Below are 19,344 nucleotides of genomic sequence, written 5' to 3'. Positions count from 1 at the left end.
TAATCAGCTCTCAGCAAAAAAGACAAATTAAGGGTATGTAAAAATGTTTACTGTCCATGTACTGTTTTGGCCCGATTTATCTTTTTTGCTGAGAGCTGCTCAAATGTCCAAATGACCTGAAATTTGGATCGGGCCTCACGCATCTAATTTTCTACCACACAAAAAAAAAGTTGGAATTTTTTGAATTTATTTTGAATTTTTTACGATTTTTTTCTAACCAGGTGCAGATGAGCCTGGGCACGGAAACGCCCTACTCCTGTTTTTAAATGCTTTAGTAATAAAAAAACACTCACACCTTTATACTTAGAAAAAAATGAATCTTGGACCGAAGAAAAATTCAAGGGCTCAAATTCACAACGGTATAATAACACGACGCTCTCGGTGGGTCACATATGTAGTAGAAACCTTGTCGATGGAGTAGGAGCCTAGAGCACGAGCATGGCCACGGCGAGCGCGGTGACCACGGCAGCCGCCTCCCCGAAGCCCGCCTCCAGCTTGCCAGCGGGGCTGGACGGCGGTGGAGCAACCAACGGGGGCTTGGGTTGGGGAGCCGGCGGGGCGGTCTCGAGGACTGTGATCTTGAGCTTCATCCCCCTCTCGCAGTGCTGGTCCGTGCCGCAGAAGAACCACCGTGGTCCGGCCTTGTCGAGCGGGACCCGGTCCAAACCGGAGGTCCAGACGGCGGCGTTGTCCGGCTGGTTGCAAGCGAGGAAATCCGGCCCGCCCACCTCCACCAGGTCGTGGCTGGCGGTCCCGTACTCGAACACTGCGATCGGCATAATTAGCATGAGGGATTGGCAGGCAATTTAATTTGTTTCCCGTCGCAGAGAAGAAGGAGCGATCAAGCGTGTGCGCGCGCGGACGGAATGGTTCAGTGCTTATGCAGTTACCTAGCGTGTCGCCGACCACAAACTGATTGCCCTCAGCCCACGCCGTGTAGTTGAAATCGAGGGCCCAGCCCTTGTCGTCGCCGACCACGTGTTCCATGGCGACGGCGAGCCCCGGAAGGAAGGCGACGCAGAGGGCGGCCACGGCGATGGCGACGACGAGCATCTGCTTCCAAGCCATCACTATGGCATGACTTGTGTGCTCCGCTTCTAGCTCTGGCTTTGCAAGTAATATTCGGAGGGACAGAGCTCGACAATCACTATGGCACGTACGTATACGTAGTTATCACCGTTGCCATTCGACGCTTCTTGTCTCTGGCCAGGTAGCGACAGCAGCTGGCCAGTGGTGGCAATTGTATGGGAGTTGAATGCGTCTGCGTGGCGCCAAATGTGATGTATTAAGTATGCATTGGTGTCATCGGTGCAGATGAATGGGCGGAACAACATTTGGGTCCGAGCGTTGATAAGAGCAACTCTAACCACCCGATCCAAACTATCTGTGCGTGTTCGTTTGAATTGAAAGGGAGCAAAACGCCAGCCCAACGCGCGATCCAAACCTAAAACCGCGTCCGCTTGTTGTTCATCTGAACACATTTCAGACCTAAATTTACGTCTGGTTTGCATCAACGCGTACACGAAACGTACACGACGCGCGTCTTTTTGGTGTACGACGTGGCTTGTCGGCCGCACAACCACCGCCCGCGGTCATATTAAACGACTTCCAATCCCCGTGCACATCTAGCCTAGCTTGCCTTCTCGCCGGCGACAGGCAAATCCTAGCGCGCCTTGGGCTTCTTCAACGGTAAGGGGAAGGGCATGTTCTGCCCCAGCGCGAGCTCGTCTCGCTTGCCTCTGCCGCCGCCGCCCTCGGTGGCGGCTCATCGACGTGGCAGGTCACCACGGGAGCCAGAGAGATTGTACATCCCAGTCCTAAGGCGCGGTGGCACTGGCGGTACCGCCAGCCCCTCCGGTATCCAGATGTTAACCTGCCGCACGATTGACATTTGGACCCACAACGCATTCGCATTCTAGCGGTGTCGTGCTCACCGGGGTGCACGCCAAGGAGGTTCGCCGACGTCGCGAGCTCATTGGGCCGGAGCAGCGCACGCTCCGTGCCTACGCGCAGGACTCTCCCAACTGGGAGCTTTGGTTCGCGTTGGAGCACGAGGAGGAGCGCCGCCACGGCGTGCAGGTCAACCACGCCATTGCGCCGCCGCCCCCACAGGTCCTGCCAGAGGAGGAGGAGGCGGAGGCCGCGTACTAGGCCGCGCTCGAGGAAAGCCGGCTCGAGAAGGACGCACACTAGAATGGCCTGGAGCAGGCCCTAGCCCTGCCGGCGGTGCGGGACTCCGTCCACGCCCCCCTCTACGCCCAGGCGCTGTCGCAGCCTATCCTCGAGCCCGAGCCCACTCGTAAGCGCTCGCCGCCGCCGCCCACTTGGCCCGACGAGTCGTACTTATGGACGGGTGCGGTCCCGCGAGTTGGTGAGCGCGCCTTCCATCCACTTCGACGCTACATCAGAGTAGGAGGCAGCCCACCTGGAGCGCTGGAAACAGCACTGGCTCGCGGAGGAGCAGGCCAACGGCGAGCGGCAAATGTTGTGGGAGCGCGACGAGGAGGAGGAGGAGGAGCGCGCCTGCCGCGGCGCAATGTCGCCGCCGCAGTAGATGACGGAGGATGCGGCGTTCGTGACGTGGCAGAGCCCGTTCGCGTGGGCTGGGCTGCCGCTAACCTTCATCGACCTCACCGGTGACGGCGAAGACGGCAAGGGCAAGGGCAAGGGCAAGGGCGAGTCCTAGGGCAGCGTGCGAGCGCGTTTTTGTTTAACGTTTTACTAATGTATAAGTGGACTTTGGCCGGCGGTTGCCCGGCCATTAGTGTTTAATTATGTTCATTTCGGCCGCGTGTTTTTGAAACTTATTCTTTATGCGCGGAAAAATGGGATTGCCATCCGTTGGACGCACCGGCCGAGCCAAACCAAAAAGTAGACGTGTCCATCCGCTCGGTCGACCCAAATGAACAAAAATGAGACAAAACGCGCGTCCGTTTGGGTCACCGGGTTGGAGTTGCCCTAAGTTCTTTTGGCAACACCCGTAAAAAAATGTTCTTTTGGCAAACCTTTTGATGATATAGGGGTTGGACATGTAGTTGTATTGCAAAATAAGTCGGTTCTGTTAGACACGGTTTGTGGTTTCAGAAGATTAGTACAATGACGTTCTTCTGAGAATGAATGCAATAGATTATTCATAGTGGGGAGTATCTTAGACTAGTAATCTATATCAAGAGTGGCGTTTTGGCTTCTAGGTGTAGACACACCTATTATGAAATATGTATAAAAACACATTTTAAAATGTTAACAAATTCTGAGAAAAAATGCCGCGTGTACATCCGGACATCTTATGTTCGCACACAAAATTTCGGTGAAAAATGACATTTTTTGTGGCATGTATAAAAAAGATTAAAAAATGCCTCGTGAATAGCTATAATCAAGCATAAAAAATTGTCTTTTTTACACAAGCCACAAAAAATGTCCTTTTTCATCGAAACTTGGTGCACTCACATGTAATGTCCGGATTTACACGTGGGATTTTTCTCGAAACTTTTTAACTTTTTAAAATGTGTATTTAGACAATGGGTGCATATATACCTATGAGTCAAAGTGAATTTCTCATATTATTATCTCTATAGTAGGGAGTAACATATGGGTGGTGTCATGCAACACTCCATTTATTAGGTTGTACACTCATCTTGTTTTGATATGTGTGATATTACGCATAGTGTGAGCCGCATACTATATTGCCGCATGCCTCTCTGTCCTTATTAATTCTTTGCCACATCATTTATTTTGCCTAGATATGTATAATGTTATCACTTATGTTACTCCCACTATGGGTTGCCTTAGCGGCTGGAAAAACTAGCTGCCGATATGGTGGTAAGTGCCGGGGTGGAGCCGAGCTCCCTCAACAGTCTTTTTTTTCGCGGGTAAACAGTCGGGTGAGTACCAAGGTTTTTTATTCTGATTCCGGTTTTATCCCCGAGGGGCCAGAGAATCCAGTTTCCGAAATATCTCAGAAATTCTGTAATTTTTTGATTGAATTTATAAAAACTAATTTTAAATTATTTAGCATCAAAGTATATTAAATTTAACCCACAATGTACTACTCCCTACTCCAGTGGAGCAGCATGCCTAGTAAACATCAGGATGTCGCGAATTCCACTCCATGCCACTGTACCCGCCAAATTTTTTTTTATTCGCTTGAATAATGCAAATTACCTGCGGAAAATACTATAGTGCATAGTTTGCTATAACACGTATATATGAAGCCTATTTGACCATTGTTCAGTGGTTCAAACTGTAAAAATTCAAGCAAAGTTCCTTCCTAGCGTGAGCTATATCCAGTTTTTTTGGGGGTTAGGTACCGGATTTTGGCTGGAACAAAACCATGGCAGAAGGATGGCAATGCGAGGCGTTCGGTCAGCACGAGCTGATGATCTCTTTGTTCTGAGGCGGCAGCCTTGGGCTCCCTCAGTGTTCAGCAGCGAGAACCCTTTCATGCCGGGGCTGTAGCCCTACGCAATTTTACGTAATTGGCTTTGTTCACCGAAGAAAAATTGCACGGCATGAGGTGGCACATCACATTATTACCAGTACGCATATGTTTTGTAATATCGGAAATATATATACACCCCATGGGAGATGGAGTTTTTTAGCGGGGCTTAAATGAGCCCGGATGAACAGTAAAATAAAAAAATAATTAAAAATCAGACCTTAACATTAAGAAATATTTAGTGTGCTTGCAAATTTTCATCTTGGAATCACTTTCATGGAAGTCGTGGTAAAGAAACAGAATCAACACCGGAATGGGGTCTGCAACGATCCAGACCTCGTCGCCACCTGGCCCTCGACCGCTCCGTTACCAACGCGAAGACGCCTACCAGGCGGCGCCGCCGCCGCTATGACGGCAAGCTTGCCAAGATCGGCAAGGAGTGATCACTTAGTGAGTCCTCTGCCAATGTCGGCAATGGCAAGGACGCTGCTACGGCTTTGCGGGAGCCGTCGGCATTGGCCGTGGCGGCCCTCCGCACCGCGCAGGAAGAAGCAGAGTGGCTCCTCCACGAGCGCTAGGCTGCGGCCGGACAAGGCTGCCACGGCCCACCAGCGCCCTACCGCCGTTGGAGGGACGACGGCGGCGGCGGTGGTGCGGCCGGGCATGGTGTCCGCGCATACGAGGTAGTCGGCCGGTACAAGATGTGTTTTTTTTTTAGTTTTCAGTAAAACAACCGAAATATCGGTATGTAAATTTTGACCGAACTTGAATGAATTTTGCCGTGTTTAATTGAATTTTGTCCATTTTATACAAATAAGTTTTGAAATGTATGCGGCTATCTTTGGATGGCCAACTCCCGCATCAGTGTCCACGGACTGGTTCCTCTATCCGCGGACATATACGGTGTCCGGTTTACGGGTCAGTGTTGGAGAACCCTCAGCTCCTAGAAAAGCTTTAAGTTTAAGTTTGGATTTTGTGACTAGGTAGATTTTCATTGATCTATTATTTAAACCATTCATGTTTGGTAATGTGACAACACCCCAAGACACCTAAGCCCCGGGCCCATGCGCTTTCTGTCGTCGGCCACTCCGACCACGGCATCCACCGCCCCTCCGCCAACCACTCCGTCCGCGGCGTCACCTTGCTCCCCGGTGCAGATCCTTGCATACGCGTGATGTCAGCTGGATCTTCTAGTTTGTAGTCGGTGTCCTCTGCTTTCCCCATGCATCGGTCGGTGGTCTCCGGCCTGGGCTCTCTGGGTCGCCAGGCTCTGGCCGCTCTTCCTCGTCGGGTGGAGAGATCCCGTAGGATGCGGCTACGGATGGCCCTACGGTGGCGCTGGTGGGCGGCTGGTGGAAGCCGGGGCCATCTGTAAGGCCCTCTGGAGTCATCGCCGGCGCTGAAGCGCTAGCAAGAGACTGGTCCTTCGGGTCATCGGCTGCCGCCATCGTCATCGTCTTTGTAGGAAAGACAAGAGTTCCCGATGGATCTTCATGGCCTTTGCTTCAACTCCTTCTGGGAAGGCCACCGAAAAAATATTGCACCTTTCGGCCCATGTGCATCCGCGACAAGTAGTGTTGGCGGTTGGCCATGCGTCGTTCTAGTGCAAGAGGCCTTCGAGTCCGATCTCGGAAGGGAAGCTCTGTTAGGCAGCGTTGGCCAAGATGGCGCGCCCGGATCCGGCTTCGGTGGTGGCTGGTGCCTCGGGGAGGAGCTCCATGGAGCCTAGGCAGGACGTGCCGGTGGCACGGTCCTTGCCGGTTGCGCCCCTTCATCCATGGAGGATAAAAGAAGCGGGGCGTGGTCTGAGCCAATCCTGGTAATACCCCGCCGAGAGGCGAGGGGCAGCGAAGCTTCCAATCCGGAGACATGAAGACTCGATCTAAAACGTATCAAGTCAGGTCAGCTTGTTTAATCATCCAGGTGAATCTAGCCCGGATGCGATCAATCTCACGAAGGCCAAGGTCAGCAATGCAATCATTGAAATGTTGCATCCGGGGGTGAGGTTGTTATTCTTGTCCCCTAGGTGACATATGAGGTTGAAATCCCTTCCCACCACCACCGGTAACTCGGCGCTTGAGATTTTTCTATGGAGTTCTTCCAGAAATAGATTTAAACGACGGCGGTCGGCACGGCCATAAAGGATGACCATTTCCCACTTAATGTTGGTGGCCCGCTCGGACACTTCCATACTAACGAAGAACTCGCCCAGGTCCATACTCCCCACCTTGAAAGTGACATCCTTCTGCTCCTGTGTGGCCGGCGCTCCCACTAGAAGGGAGCCAATATAACAGAAATAAGGAAATGTTCAGAAAAATATAGAGAAAAAACATTTTTCAACTGGACAATATCATATGCATTGTTTCTTGTGACTTCACTAATTACAAAAGAAAAAACAATAACATTTTTACTAAGCAAAAAAAATCTTGGTGGCTCACATATGCAGAGGAGACATGGTCGACCGAGTGGGAGCCTAGAGCACGAGCACGGCCGCAGCTGCCGTGGTGACCATGGCCGCCGCCTCCCCGAAGCGGGCCTGCAGCTTGCCGGCGGGGTTGGACAGCGGTGGAGCAGCCAACGGGGCCTTGGGTTGGGGAGCCGGTGGGGCGGTCTCGAGGACGGTGATCTTGAGCTTCACGCCGTTCTCGCAGTTGTTGTCGATGCCGCAGAAGAACCACCGGCGTCCGGCCTTGTCGAGCGCGACCCGGTCCTCGCCGGAGGTCCGGACGACGGCGTTGTCGGTCTGGTGGCAAATGAGGAAATCTGGCCCGCTCACCTCCACGACATTGTGGCTGGAGATACCGTACTCGAACACTGCGATCGATATAGTTAGCACGAGATCTGCAAGCAATTTAATTGCTTTCTCGTCGCAGAGAGAATGAAGCGATCGAGCGTGCGCGCGGGCGTAATGGTTCGTCGTTGCGATTACCTAGCGTGTCGCCGACCACGAACTGCTTGGTCTCAGCCCAGGCCGTGTAGTCGACATAGAGGGCCCAGCCCTTGTCGTCGCTGACCACGTGTTCCGAGGCGACGACGAGCCCCGGAAGGAAGGCGACAGCGAGGGCGGCCGCGGCGATGGCGACGATGAGCATCTGCTTGGAAGCCATCGCTGAGTGTGCTGACTTGTGTACTCTGCTTCTAGCTCTGCCTTTTCTTGTATATGTAGGGAGGGACCGAGTTCGGTAATCAGTATGTTACGTACGTATACGTAGTTTTCTTTTTGTTTTTGCGGGAGCGTACGTGTACGTAGTTATCAACGTTGCCTCTCGAACGTGTCTTGTCGCTGGCCGAAGGTAGCGGCAGCAGCTGGCCAATGGTGGCAATGGCACGGGAGTTGAATGCGTCCGTGTGGCGCCAAATGTGATGGATTTAGTATGCTTTGGTGTCATCGTAGCAGACGAATGGGCAGAACAACAGTAGGGTGTGAGCGTTTTGATGAGTTTTTTGGCAAACCTTTTGATGAGGTGTTGGACATGTAGTTGTATTGCAAAATACTACGAAAATGCTAATGAGCTGACTTCCCATTTTTTAGAGAGCCCTCTCTAGTTCGTTTGATCCTGCACGAATCTCAAAGCAACGGCCTGTGACAATCCTTCTGGACGCACGGTTCACTCTCATGGACTTCCCGGGCGAATGACGTTTCCTCCTATACACTTCCCAAGCGAACAACCCCGTGTGTAGCATGACACTCCCCTACGATGTACCATGACAATTACTGAAAGCATGTATGTCAACTTCTTCGTGTAGCATAACAATTCATCCTGCTGCAGCACGGCAATTCTTGGACATGTGGGCAACTTCCTTCTTTTCTTAGCCTGGTTATTCTCTCTGCCGCAGCATATCAATTCCCTGAAAATGCATGTCAATTTTCTTTGTTGCAGTATGACAAATCCCTATTATAGCACGATAATTTTTTTCTTAGGATGACAAATCTTTCTGTTATAGCATGACAAATCTTCTGCTATATATAGCATGGCAACTACAGAATGTTCCCTGGGAGTGATCTTTTGAGGGAACGCACTCTGATGACACCGTTTGCCCAATGAGCCTCCTATGAGGGAACGTTCATTCACACCAGGGTCCTCTTGTAGGGAATGTCAGTTCCATATTAGACGCGGTGTATTGCATGTTTTATATTTTTCCTTTATACAAGTACATCACACAAAAAAAGTATTGTACACGGATAGGAAATACTAAGAAAAAAAGCACTAACTACTCAAAATCAACCTGGCTAGTTGATTAGAGAGAACTATGCAAATCTAGAAACCCAGGCTTCAAAATGCACATAACTTTTTCGCTGAACTCTATGAAGGACAAGGCCCATATTTTCATACTGGAAATCTCTTGTGACCTAGATAGCTTTGGCTTCGGACGTCTGAAGATTGCTGCATTCCCAGTGATCCAAATACTAGAGCAACAAAGGACGATTAACTCCTTGAAAAAAACGGCTGCCTCAAACTATGCTTTAGAGCATCAATACATTCCAGAGCTGAGTGGGTAATGTTCAAGTTCAAAGAGTGGCAAAGATAAGTCCAGCATATTTTAGCAAATTGACACCTAAAGAGAAGGTGATCTCGGGATTCAATCACCTGCTTGATCTAATGACTTTATAGTTCCAAAGCTACAAACTAAGCATCCTAATGGTTGATCATGGTAGAAAGAGCACGCCACCAACAAGACATTAGTCGGGTGTTGCAATTTTATTAGTCTACAATTTAAATTGCACCACATGGGCCGGCACATAGCATCGTTACTACTATGTATATGATCTGTATCTCTAGTACCTAAAATAGACGTAACGATTCCCTCTTCCATCTTGCGTCCCCACACTTGGTCAATTTCTCTCTCTCGTACAACCCCCACTCCTCCACCGATCGGCGTAGTCATTTGATCAATCTTTGGCAACCTAATAAATATTATTTATTATTTTTAGTTACCCTCACTGAGCACGGTTTCCATTTGACAAGCAAAATCAAAATAGTCATTTGATCAATCTTCGGCAAACTAATAAATATTGTTTATTTATTTTTAGTAACCCAATAAATCCGGATCTCCCTATAATGAAGCCAGCCTCCCAATCGTTCAGTAGTCACGGGATATATCTCTTTCCCTGAATGCACCCACGTCATCATGCATGAATAAGAAAAATTTCTTTTCCTCTCCCTAAAACATAGTATGTGTTTCTTTTTGCGGAAAAAAGTATATATACTTTGTGTTTGATTGAGTGCTAGATAAGAGAAGCAATCTGTGGTTGGATGGTTAGGAGGACAGTGGTATCCCCAGCTCACCAGGGTTCAAGTCTTGGTGCTCGCATTTATTTCTGGATTTATTTAAGGATTTCCGGCGATGTTCGTTCAGTGAGAGGATGCGTTCCCGTCGACAACGAGGCACCTACGGTGACTACATAAAATGTTAAGATGATATGCCGGCTCAGCCTCTCAGAGGTGCTCATAGGGATAGAGTGTGCACGTGTGCGTTCATAGGGATGAGAAATTCTGAACATAAGTTGAAAGCATTGTGTGATTTGTACATAAAACATTTTTTAGACATTATGAATACTTAAAATGAAATGGAGGATATGTGTGTTTATAAACATTTGTGCATTTGCATGTGCCTGATTACAGTGAAGAATGTTATTGTATATTTATCTAATGGGTCATTGTTTATAAACATACATGTTGAGTCATTGTTTCTTTTACTACTGTTGCATGAAAGCTTGACGGGGAGTATGGGATATGTCGCGTTCATCCAGAAAAGTACAAAAATAATTTTTTTTATGTATACAAAAATACATAGGAATACTTCTGTATTTATCATGGAATAGTAAGTCAGCGGAAGATGAAATATATTAATTTTGATATAATCAAAAGTATCCAAGACGAAATACAAACACCTAATAATTGTGTATGTTAATTCCCGTAGCAACTCACGGGCAATTGCCTAGTTTTCCAAAATATACATACAACCCTATGCTATTTCGATGGCACTACCGGTTCTTCTTTATCACACTAGCTAGTAATCTTCTCACCACACACCACAAGTACTAAAGGGCATCTCCAAATCCGACACTCCAACCGTCCGCATACTCCGGGTCGTGCTGTCCGGATGTGTTGTGTCATCCGACGCGGGTTTGTATCAGTCTGCCGAGTATTGGGGGGTGGGGGGGGGGGGGGGGGGATGGGCTTTGCCGGAGTCCGGACAGCAACAACATAGGACTCCAACACCCCCGGCCCAGCCAAAACCCCTTCCCCGTCCCATTTTCTTCTAATCCGCCCCTTCTCCCCCTACTTTGCATACACACCCTCATCCTCCGACGCCGATGTTGTACCTCTCCGGCCGGCACACAGGCACTGCCAGACCTCCGCAACCAGCACCAACGCACCCGCTCGTCTTTTACGACGGGGTCATCCACCGAGGACCCCATCGATAGGTAGGTACACTCCGCCCCTTGTCGACGTCGTCCATAGCGGTCACCACGCCTGGTAGGTGTTCAGTGACATGCCATTGAGCTTATTTTTGAACACCATGTCATGTTTTTAGAGTACGAAGGATGGCGGGTACTCAACCATGGAGGATGAGTTGTTGTGCGCTGCATGGTTGGCCATATCCACGGATTTCGTAGGCAGGAGCAAAGTGGTCCCTTCTGGCAGCACGTGCATGATTTGTTTCACGCGCAAAAGCACATTGCACCCTACGACAGGCACATCATCCATCAACACAATGTGAGGTCACTGGCGTATCGATGGTTCGCCATCCAGTCCTCTGTCACCAAGTTTTGTGACGCGGTTGGTCGGCTGGAGGCAAGGTGGACATGGCGCACGACAAAGGAGGAGATCGTAAGGTTTGCTTCTTCTTGCTCAACTTGCCGATTGAATCATTCATTAACCCAATGTTGCCCTACATATTGTGTAACGTGTACACGCTGCCGTGATGTACCACGGGATAGAGGGATAGCCTTTTAGGTACATATTTTGTTGGATGAAGCTGAAGGGCCAGTATGTGTGGGACGACAGGATCCATTCATGAAAAACTTGTTGAACATCCAGTTAAGCTCATTGAATTTGAACTATTGTTGTATACTAGACTTATTTGCATGCTATGTACGGATGATTTGTGCTACTTTCTATCCGAACTTTGATGAAATCCGTCATGTTTGCATGAATTTCGTCTGATTAGTTCAAACACTGGTTGAAATGTATGCGAGCAGCGTTGGATGGCCGGTTCCTGCATCGTCCACGGACTGACCTCTCTGTCCACGAACGAAAGCAAATTTGAAGGTCAGTGTTGGAGATGCCCTAAATTTATATGAACACAGGAGCATTAACTAATGCGGCAGTGGGCAGTAGCTAGCTCTAGAATACAACACCAATCTATATAGTCCTAGTTTCATTTGACAGAACCTGATCATACTCTCACGTCTAGCTACCAACATATATACATAATATTACTGTATTGTATGGTTTGGAATTGTATGGTTTGGAATTGTATGGTTTAGAAGTTGTGTCAACACGGAACTAGTAGGGATGATTAGGAATGTGAGGCTTCGGAAATACCAACGGAGGCACATCCTGTCCTCAAAGTTCAATCTCCACAAGCCAAAGTGCAATTCTTTCTTTTCCATCTTACTCTGTACAGCAGAAAGGAGCATCCGTGTAGCTACGGCCAGGCCAGCAGGGGCCATGGCCACCCAGCATTAATAAAAATCATGAAGAAATTTCTTTGAGGGGTGTTTAGATTAGAAAAAATATTGTCAATGCACCCAAACATCCATATTTTGTGTTTGGCCTCTCCGGAAAATCCTGTCTAACTCCTCGAGTGAGAAGGAACAAGCTCAGTGCAATTGTCATTTCAGGCTCAGATAATCTTGGACGAACAGTAAATTCTGAAAATTGGCAATTTTGAGGTAAATACACTACTGGTGCTTGAACTTGCCACTGATGTTTACTTTAGTGTTTGAACTTGAAAATTACGCCAAACTGGTTCTAAAACTTGGTATGAACGTGCAAATACGGTGCTTATCTTATCCGTATACATAAAGTGTGATGACGTGGCATCGTAGATGGATGACATGGCATGGGCCCACTTATAAATACGAAACGGAATTTCAAGAATACTATATGTCTATATGACTAATGGGTCCGCCCGCCCGTCAGTATAGAAGGGAATTTAAAATGAAAAATAGAGCACAACAAGTCTCTAACGCAAACCTCGAGGGAACAAACAGCCTGTGCTGGCCAGAACGCTTACTAGAATCATTTGTCACGAAGGGCTCCTGACGCTTAGGGGGTGTTTGGTTCAGAAGTCCTAGGACTTTTTCTAGTCCCAGGGACTAATCAAAAAAGACTCTTTAGTAGAGTCTTTTTCTAATCCCTGTAGAAAAAGTCCCTCCCGTTTGGTTCCTAGGGACTTTTTAGTGACTTTTTCTAGTCTTTGGGACTAAAAAGTCCCTGAACCAAACACCCCCTTAATGTAGTGTGAATTAAAACGTTTCTGGTACTTAAGAGCACATACCTTTGGCCACTTTGGGAAGGGGAAAGGGAGTTATGGTGAGATTATGCATTGAATATATCACTTCAGTTTCAGTCCTCTATTTGGAAGGTGATCGGGTCTCAATTTAGGGAGTTCGGTAGAGATGTTCATTCTCTTGTTTGGTTAGCAGGAATTCATGAGGTATTAGTCGATGGATAACAACTTGAGTTACGATGAAGCGTCAAGAAGTTCTTTGTTCATCCAATTTATGACACCTCTCATGCTATTAAAATGGTGAGACTTAGACTTTAATTAAGCTTCCACTCCTTATCCCTCGTATTTTTTTAGTCCCTCCAACCAAACAACCGACTTTATATCTTAAAACTCCTAAATTCGTGTTCCTCTACCCTAATTAACTACAACCATTAGATTCCTTGTACCTAAGTTGTCTCTCTTCACACACAAGATACCTAACTTATTTTCTTTAACCGTTTGCAGAAAAAAAGATGGCATCACACAAAGGTAATAGGTGACGAAAATAATAATGGTATGTGGCCTAGGGCATCTCCAACGCCGACCCGTAAACCTCCCGCAAGCGTCCGGACCGTGGAAGCCATCCAACACCGACCTCTATCGGTCCGCGGAGCGGTCCGAACGCGATTTCTCCCGCAAACCGGAGACAAACGTGGGGGAGGTTTGTGGGGGTCCGAACACGCGAAACGTCGCTCTCCGCCCCCTGGCCTACCCAAAAGGAAGGCCGAGCCCGCGCTTTCGTAGCATCCTGCATTGTTTCCGCGCCAAAATCCTCCACTCTCTTCTTCCACTCCCCGTCGCTCTCCGCTCAATTCCCGCTCTTTTCTCCCACCCTCTCCTTTCCTCCGCCACCGATGCATGGAACCATCTGAGAACCTGTCGGAGATGGAGGCGGCGGAGGTGCCAGAGGATCCGAGCATCACGCTCGCCCGGAAGATCAGCTTGGAGGCGCGACAAAATCACCGCGTCAAAGCGAAGCCTGCAAAGGAGGAGAAGATGAAGAAGCATCTGGTCGCCGGTGGGACTGGTGGTGGCGATGAGCGTGGCGGACGAGGCGGTCGGCGAGGCCGTGGTGGACGCCGCCAGATGGGCACGCCCACAGTACAGATGGCACCGTGGCCAGAGCCTTACAAGCCTCTGTACTACTACGCCACCAAGCAGCTCGCAAACCCCGTCGGTACAGTTCCTTACATCATCGATGTTAGCGCGGCGCCACTCTCCTCCGAGTATTCTTCGCCGTCGCTCGTCCGGACAAGGACGGCGGGCGGAGAGTAGATGGGTGTCGCTCGTTGTTTTACTGCAATGCTGAGAGCGGGGCAGCCGACGTACAAGGCGGACAGGGAAATGTTGGATATCATCCACGACAGGCGAGGGAGGAGGAGGGGGCTATGAGGTCTTGAATCCCACCCAGTCCGGCCACTACCAGCAGCAGCAGTCCTACTCCCAGACCGACGATGGCACACAACAACAACAACAGCATTGGGCCGCCTGAGAGCAGCATTTCGAGGGGGGGGAGGGGAAGGAGGAGGAGGACGACGACAACGACGATGATTCGGATGATACAACTGGCGATCTGAAGAAGAAGAAGGGTAGAGGAGAATGCTTCAACATGCGGGAGTATGAGCTGCTGTGCGACGCATGATTGGCCACTAGCCTTGATCTTTTCCATGGCACTGAGCAAAAGGGTGCAACCTTTTGGAGGAACAGTCACATATGGTTCCATGAGCACCAACATTTCGCGCCCTACTCCGACGCGTTGATCCGCAGCCATGAGATAAAGTCCCTCAACCATCGATGGTACACCATCCAAGTATTGTGGGCACTTGAAGCATCTCATGGCACGGTGGCCTAGCGGTGCACAAATCACCGAGCAAGTAAGTTGATCACTGGCTGGATATGGTTTAGTTTTGTTGATCACTAGCCGGACATGTATTGTTTTGTTGCTCACTGGACGGATATGCATTGTTTCACTTTTTTAGCCTACTCGTGCTTTTGTGGTGTACAAGAAGTTGAAGAAGAAGTCCTTCACTGTCATGCATTGTTGGTTGAAGTTGAATGGGCAGCCGAAGTGGAACCTTTCCATTGCCAAGACCGCTGCCCAAGCCAACGAGGAAGAAATCGGTGACCCTACTAACCCAGCCCAAGAACCACCGAAGAAGGTTAGAAGAAATCTGCAGGGCAAGAAGGGGGAGGAGGAGAGGGCAAAGCGAGAAGGTGCGGCGGCCAAGCTGACGGAGGGTTCGAGGAGATCTTGGCGAAGAAGGAAGAGGCATGTATGAGGCGCTCCGACATCAAGGAGGAGCGGAAGGCGGAGAGGTTCAAGCAGTTGATGGAGGCGACGGAGAAGAAGATCAAGCTCAAAGAGAGGAGGAACATGATCAAAGAGAGGAAGGCGGCGCTCGAGGAGAAGAAGGCCGCGCTCGAGGAAAAGAGGGTGAAGATCGCCGCCAATGTGGAGGACGCCAAGATGTTGACCTTGAATATCAACTCTTTGGATGCCGATGCTAGAATGATCGTGCAATCCGGCCACTACCAGATGCTAGAGCGGCAGAAAGATGAGTTGGTGACGGTGGCAGATGAGGACGCGGTGGAGGCGGAGGTGGACGCAGACACGGAGGCTGCGTACGCGGCGGCGATGGCACCTCTTGATCTGAAAGCATCTTGCTGAGATGGACGGTCCGACATGGTAGAAATGCATGGACTGCCGGACTGATGCTCTTTTGGATTCGGTCATGTAAAAACTAAGCATATTTGCTTCCTTTTTGTTGTGATCGGGGATGCAATCCGGCGTGTTGTGTGGATCAGTGTAGATTTGAATTTGAATTTTCTGGCCTACAAAATGCGGCTAGGGTTGGACGGCTGCCTCCTGCCTCCGTGTCCGCGGACTGGTCCCTCCCTGTTCGCGTACGGATGCGGGAGGAGATTTGCGGGTTGCCGTTGGAGATGCCCTTATTAGTGAGGGTATGTAATTCACAACTACAGTTCCAACTATCTTATAGCTCATGCGCTATCTTGAAAGATGACACGGGAGTTTTTCTCCCGGCAAGGAACCGTGGAACCCCCTTTGTCTCTGATCCGACCACTGCTGAAGCACCTTTTCTGCATGAAGGTCTACTTGTAGCGTGAATACTTCGATGCAAAACAAGTGAAGTGAACTTTGATAGAGGTAATCAACATCATGAAGGAAGGGGGCAACTCGCTGGGTGCACTCTTTTATGTCGTTTTTTCACTAGAGTTTGTTTCGAGCCTTTTCCTAGAGAACATAGTTTTGGAGCAGATATTATAGCTAGACATGTGTTGGTCCGCAAAACACTTGGTATGAGAACCTGCCTAATTTCCTTTTCTCTTGGTATGAGGACACACCTGATTTCCTTTCCTCTATATAGAAACCGATGTATTTGTGTTCGACAATTTAATATAATCCATCATGAAGGCTTTACCCTAAAAAATTCTTCCTTCCTTACAAGGATCTACCCCTCGAAGATATAGTTTCGACACTTCCCTCTAGAATATGCTCTCCTTGGGCTGCATCAAAGTGCAATTTTTCTGACTAGGTCGCCATGCACAAAAATTGAACTATTAATAGTGGTTTTATCACTTTAAGTAAAAAAAAGGCAGTGTTTTTTGTGTCAATGATTATAGTGTTATATCCCTTTTGATTTACACTGTTTTTTTTTTGCGGAATTTTGATTTACACTGTTAAGATTCTCACAAAGCTCTCAGCTAACTTGCTTCAATAAATCATTTTGGATCTGATCCGTGTCAATGAATATAGTTTCATCAAATCCAGAACAATTCAAGATTGTATTGCATGGGCTTTTGATTATCTGTTCCAATGCCACAATAGTGAAAACCAATGGTGGTGCTCAAACTTGACTTTGAGAAGGATTTTGACAAGATTGGACCTGGAATGATCTTGGTCATTCTCAAGCACAAGGGGTTTCGACACAAGTGGCGCAGTTGGATCCAGAAAATCTTGTCTTCTGGTACTCTTGACTAACTTGGAATAAGCGGCATCGGAAAGCATGCATAGCAGGGAACTTCAACCTTTTGCCAATGCTCAATGGAGTCCACATACTCTGATATACAATGTTGGACTATACTGGCCTGGAATACAGTATAAGTGTAGTGTTGCTGCCTTGCTGGGTCTGAGAGCACTTGTGCAATGCGTGCATCATGTTTGATGTGCGTAAATATTTCCCAATTCATCATATGACCTAGAACGGTATGTGCTCCTGTTTCACTCTCTGCTCGAAAACCTGTTTCACACTGCCCCCTCTATCGATCAGTTTTATTAAAGCGGTGTCCTCTGTTGGTGCTGCTAGGATAGTGTGGTGTACACAACTGCTAGGGTTGGTTCATGCTTGGAACTAGAGCCACGTGCATCAGATGGAGGTGAGTAGGAACTGCTCTTCGGTCTCAGCGATGGCAACGCGTTGCATCGTCACACTCTTGAGGGCGTTGCCGGTGAGTCTAGGTTCCCTCCGGTCGCGCCAAGTCCTCATCGACGGCATGTTCGGAACCTATCGTGAAGCCTCTTCAACTCTGACATGGGGCATACTCGCTTGCCTCCTTATACTATACAGGGGTCCTCATTGGCACCACTCGCAATCCTCGCTGCGTAGGCAGGATCGGTGCTCCACGCTACGGAGCAAAGGGCAGGCCTAGGGGCCCTGCCTGGCAATAGCTTGGTGCGAGCGATGCTTGAGGTCTACCGATTTTCGAAGGAGGCCTGTTCCTTTTCTTCGTAGTAGTCTAGATTGTTTTTTTTTGCTAGGGTGTGATTGCTCGTGTACTTTTATTTTTGCCTTTGATCTGCTTTTTAACAGGGTTCTTATATCAGTTTGGTTGTAGTGCCTTATATATAAAGCAGGGTGGAAGCCGTTTGAAAAAATGCTTATGTCGATTGAGGAGGTGGGCTGATCTGGAGGTGGTTCGAGTTAGAGGCTGAAATGTAAATGACCCTTCTCATAATAGTAACATTCGTTTATTATATCTTTTGGAAGGTTGCTAGTCTTACATGTGGGTAGAAGTGCTGGTCCCATATGTGAACTCAACATCAACTTCAACCTTCATAAGTAGGAAAGATATATAACTATATGCTGACATTGGCTGTGAGTTCAGAGACAAGGACGGTTGTTAGTACTCCCTCCGTAAACTAATATAAGAGTGTTTAGAATATTATTTTAGTGATCTAAACGCTCTTATATTTGTTTACAGAGGGAGTAATACATTTGTCTTGTTGAAAATTCAGACATCTAGAAGCAGTTTATAGTTTATGTGTTGGATGGTCCGCAGACGACCAAAGAAACCTTGTGGTGCAATGGAATCATAGGATCTCAGTCCTAATCCTCCAGGAATGCAGTGTGTACCCACCGAACGTCGAAACATCTGTGCGATTCTAATGGGTGCATTTTGTGGGCAATGTTTTCTGGCAGCTGCTCGATAGACACAAGCTGGGCCACAAAAAGGGGCCATCCTTCCTGAGACCGCCCATTCCGAGCTAGCAGCGTCGTCCAAGAACTAAAACTCAAAATATATTTGTTCTTGCTGTTCTTGTGGCACGTACAGCACTGCAAGAGACACGGCGTGGAACAAAGAGGCAAAGAAGGGATGAAACAAAGTAAGAAAATGGGAAGACAAAGTATAATGCACTTGGAGAAATAGATGCTGGCCGCTGGGGAGCCTCATATATATATATATATATCAGGGCATGGTGTACCTACACATAGTGAACCGTGCTCCTATCTATGCATCACTGATGGAATTAACTAATCTCTCTGAAAACTAATATAAAACGTTTTAAATCACTACTTAGTGATCTAAAACATCTTATATTAGTTTACAAAGGGAGTAATATCTAGGGAACAGGAAAGTACCCTACAAACAAGCATCTTTTTCTTATAAAGACCTACAAACAAGTGTCTGCGAGTTGGTCCATGAAATTGATTTGCTCAGGGAGAGGAGCCAAAATATATGCTAGTCAAATGACAATCTATATCCTGTTCCTACTCACTTCCATGTCATGCACGTGCCCCACTTCTTGAACCTATCCGAGTTTCTCTATACAGTACATGCAGCCTTGTGGAAGTCTTATAAATACAACTTCTAACATCCTACTCCCTCCGTTTCAAAATAGATGATCCAACTTTGTACTAACTTTGTACTAAAGTTAGTATAAAGTTGGGTTATCTATTTTGAAACGGAGGGAGTAGTTATGAAGCCAACGACTAATCGAGCAAAAAATATATAACAAGCCCACGACCAAACAAAAGACACGTACAGACGTACCTTTCTAGGAGTGAGAGGTACCAGGAAAGTCCACAGCAATGTTCTGGGAGATCATATTTACTATTTTTCTTATAAAGGATGTTTTTTATTAACTCAAAATGTAGCATTATACGGAC

General features: G+C 48.1%; 2 protein-coding genes across 2 annotated transcripts; both read right to left on the bottom strand.

Moving 5' to 3' along the window:
- Window positions 1–247: 247 nt before the first annotated feature.
- LOC109759407 (mavicyanin-like) lies at window positions 248–993 on the bottom strand. The gene is made up of 2 exons (XM_020318232.3): window positions 891–993; window positions 248–766 (listed from the first exon to the last, which is right to left on the bottom strand). Exons 1-2 carry the CDS (start codon window positions 985–987, stop codon window positions 426–428), a joined length of 438 nt encoding a protein of 145 aa, XP_020173821.2. The 5' UTR covers window positions 988–993; the 3' UTR covers window positions 248–425.
- A 5,915-nt stretch (window positions 994–6,908) lies between these two features.
- LOC109786673 (mavicyanin-like) lies at window positions 6,909–7,542 on the bottom strand. The gene is made up of 2 exons (XM_020345248.4): window positions 7,365–7,542; window positions 6,909–7,249 (listed from the first exon to the last, which is right to left on the bottom strand). The coding sequence occupies exons 1-2, from the start codon at window positions 7,540–7,542 to the stop codon at window positions 6,909–6,911; spliced, it is 519 nt and encodes a 172-aa protein (XP_020200837.1).
- Window positions 7,543–19,344: the final 11,802 nt, after the last annotated feature.

The sequence above is a fragment of the Aegilops tauschii genome, chromosome 5 (assembly GCF_002575655.3).
Source record: "Aegilops tauschii subsp. strangulata cultivar AL8/78 chromosome 5, Aet v6.0, whole genome shotgun sequence".
Taxonomy (NCBI): Eukaryota; Viridiplantae; Streptophyta; class Magnoliopsida; order Poales; family Poaceae; genus Aegilops; species Aegilops tauschii.
Note: the sequence above shows the minus strand (reverse complement) of the source record. Positions and strands in the feature narration are given on the sequence as shown.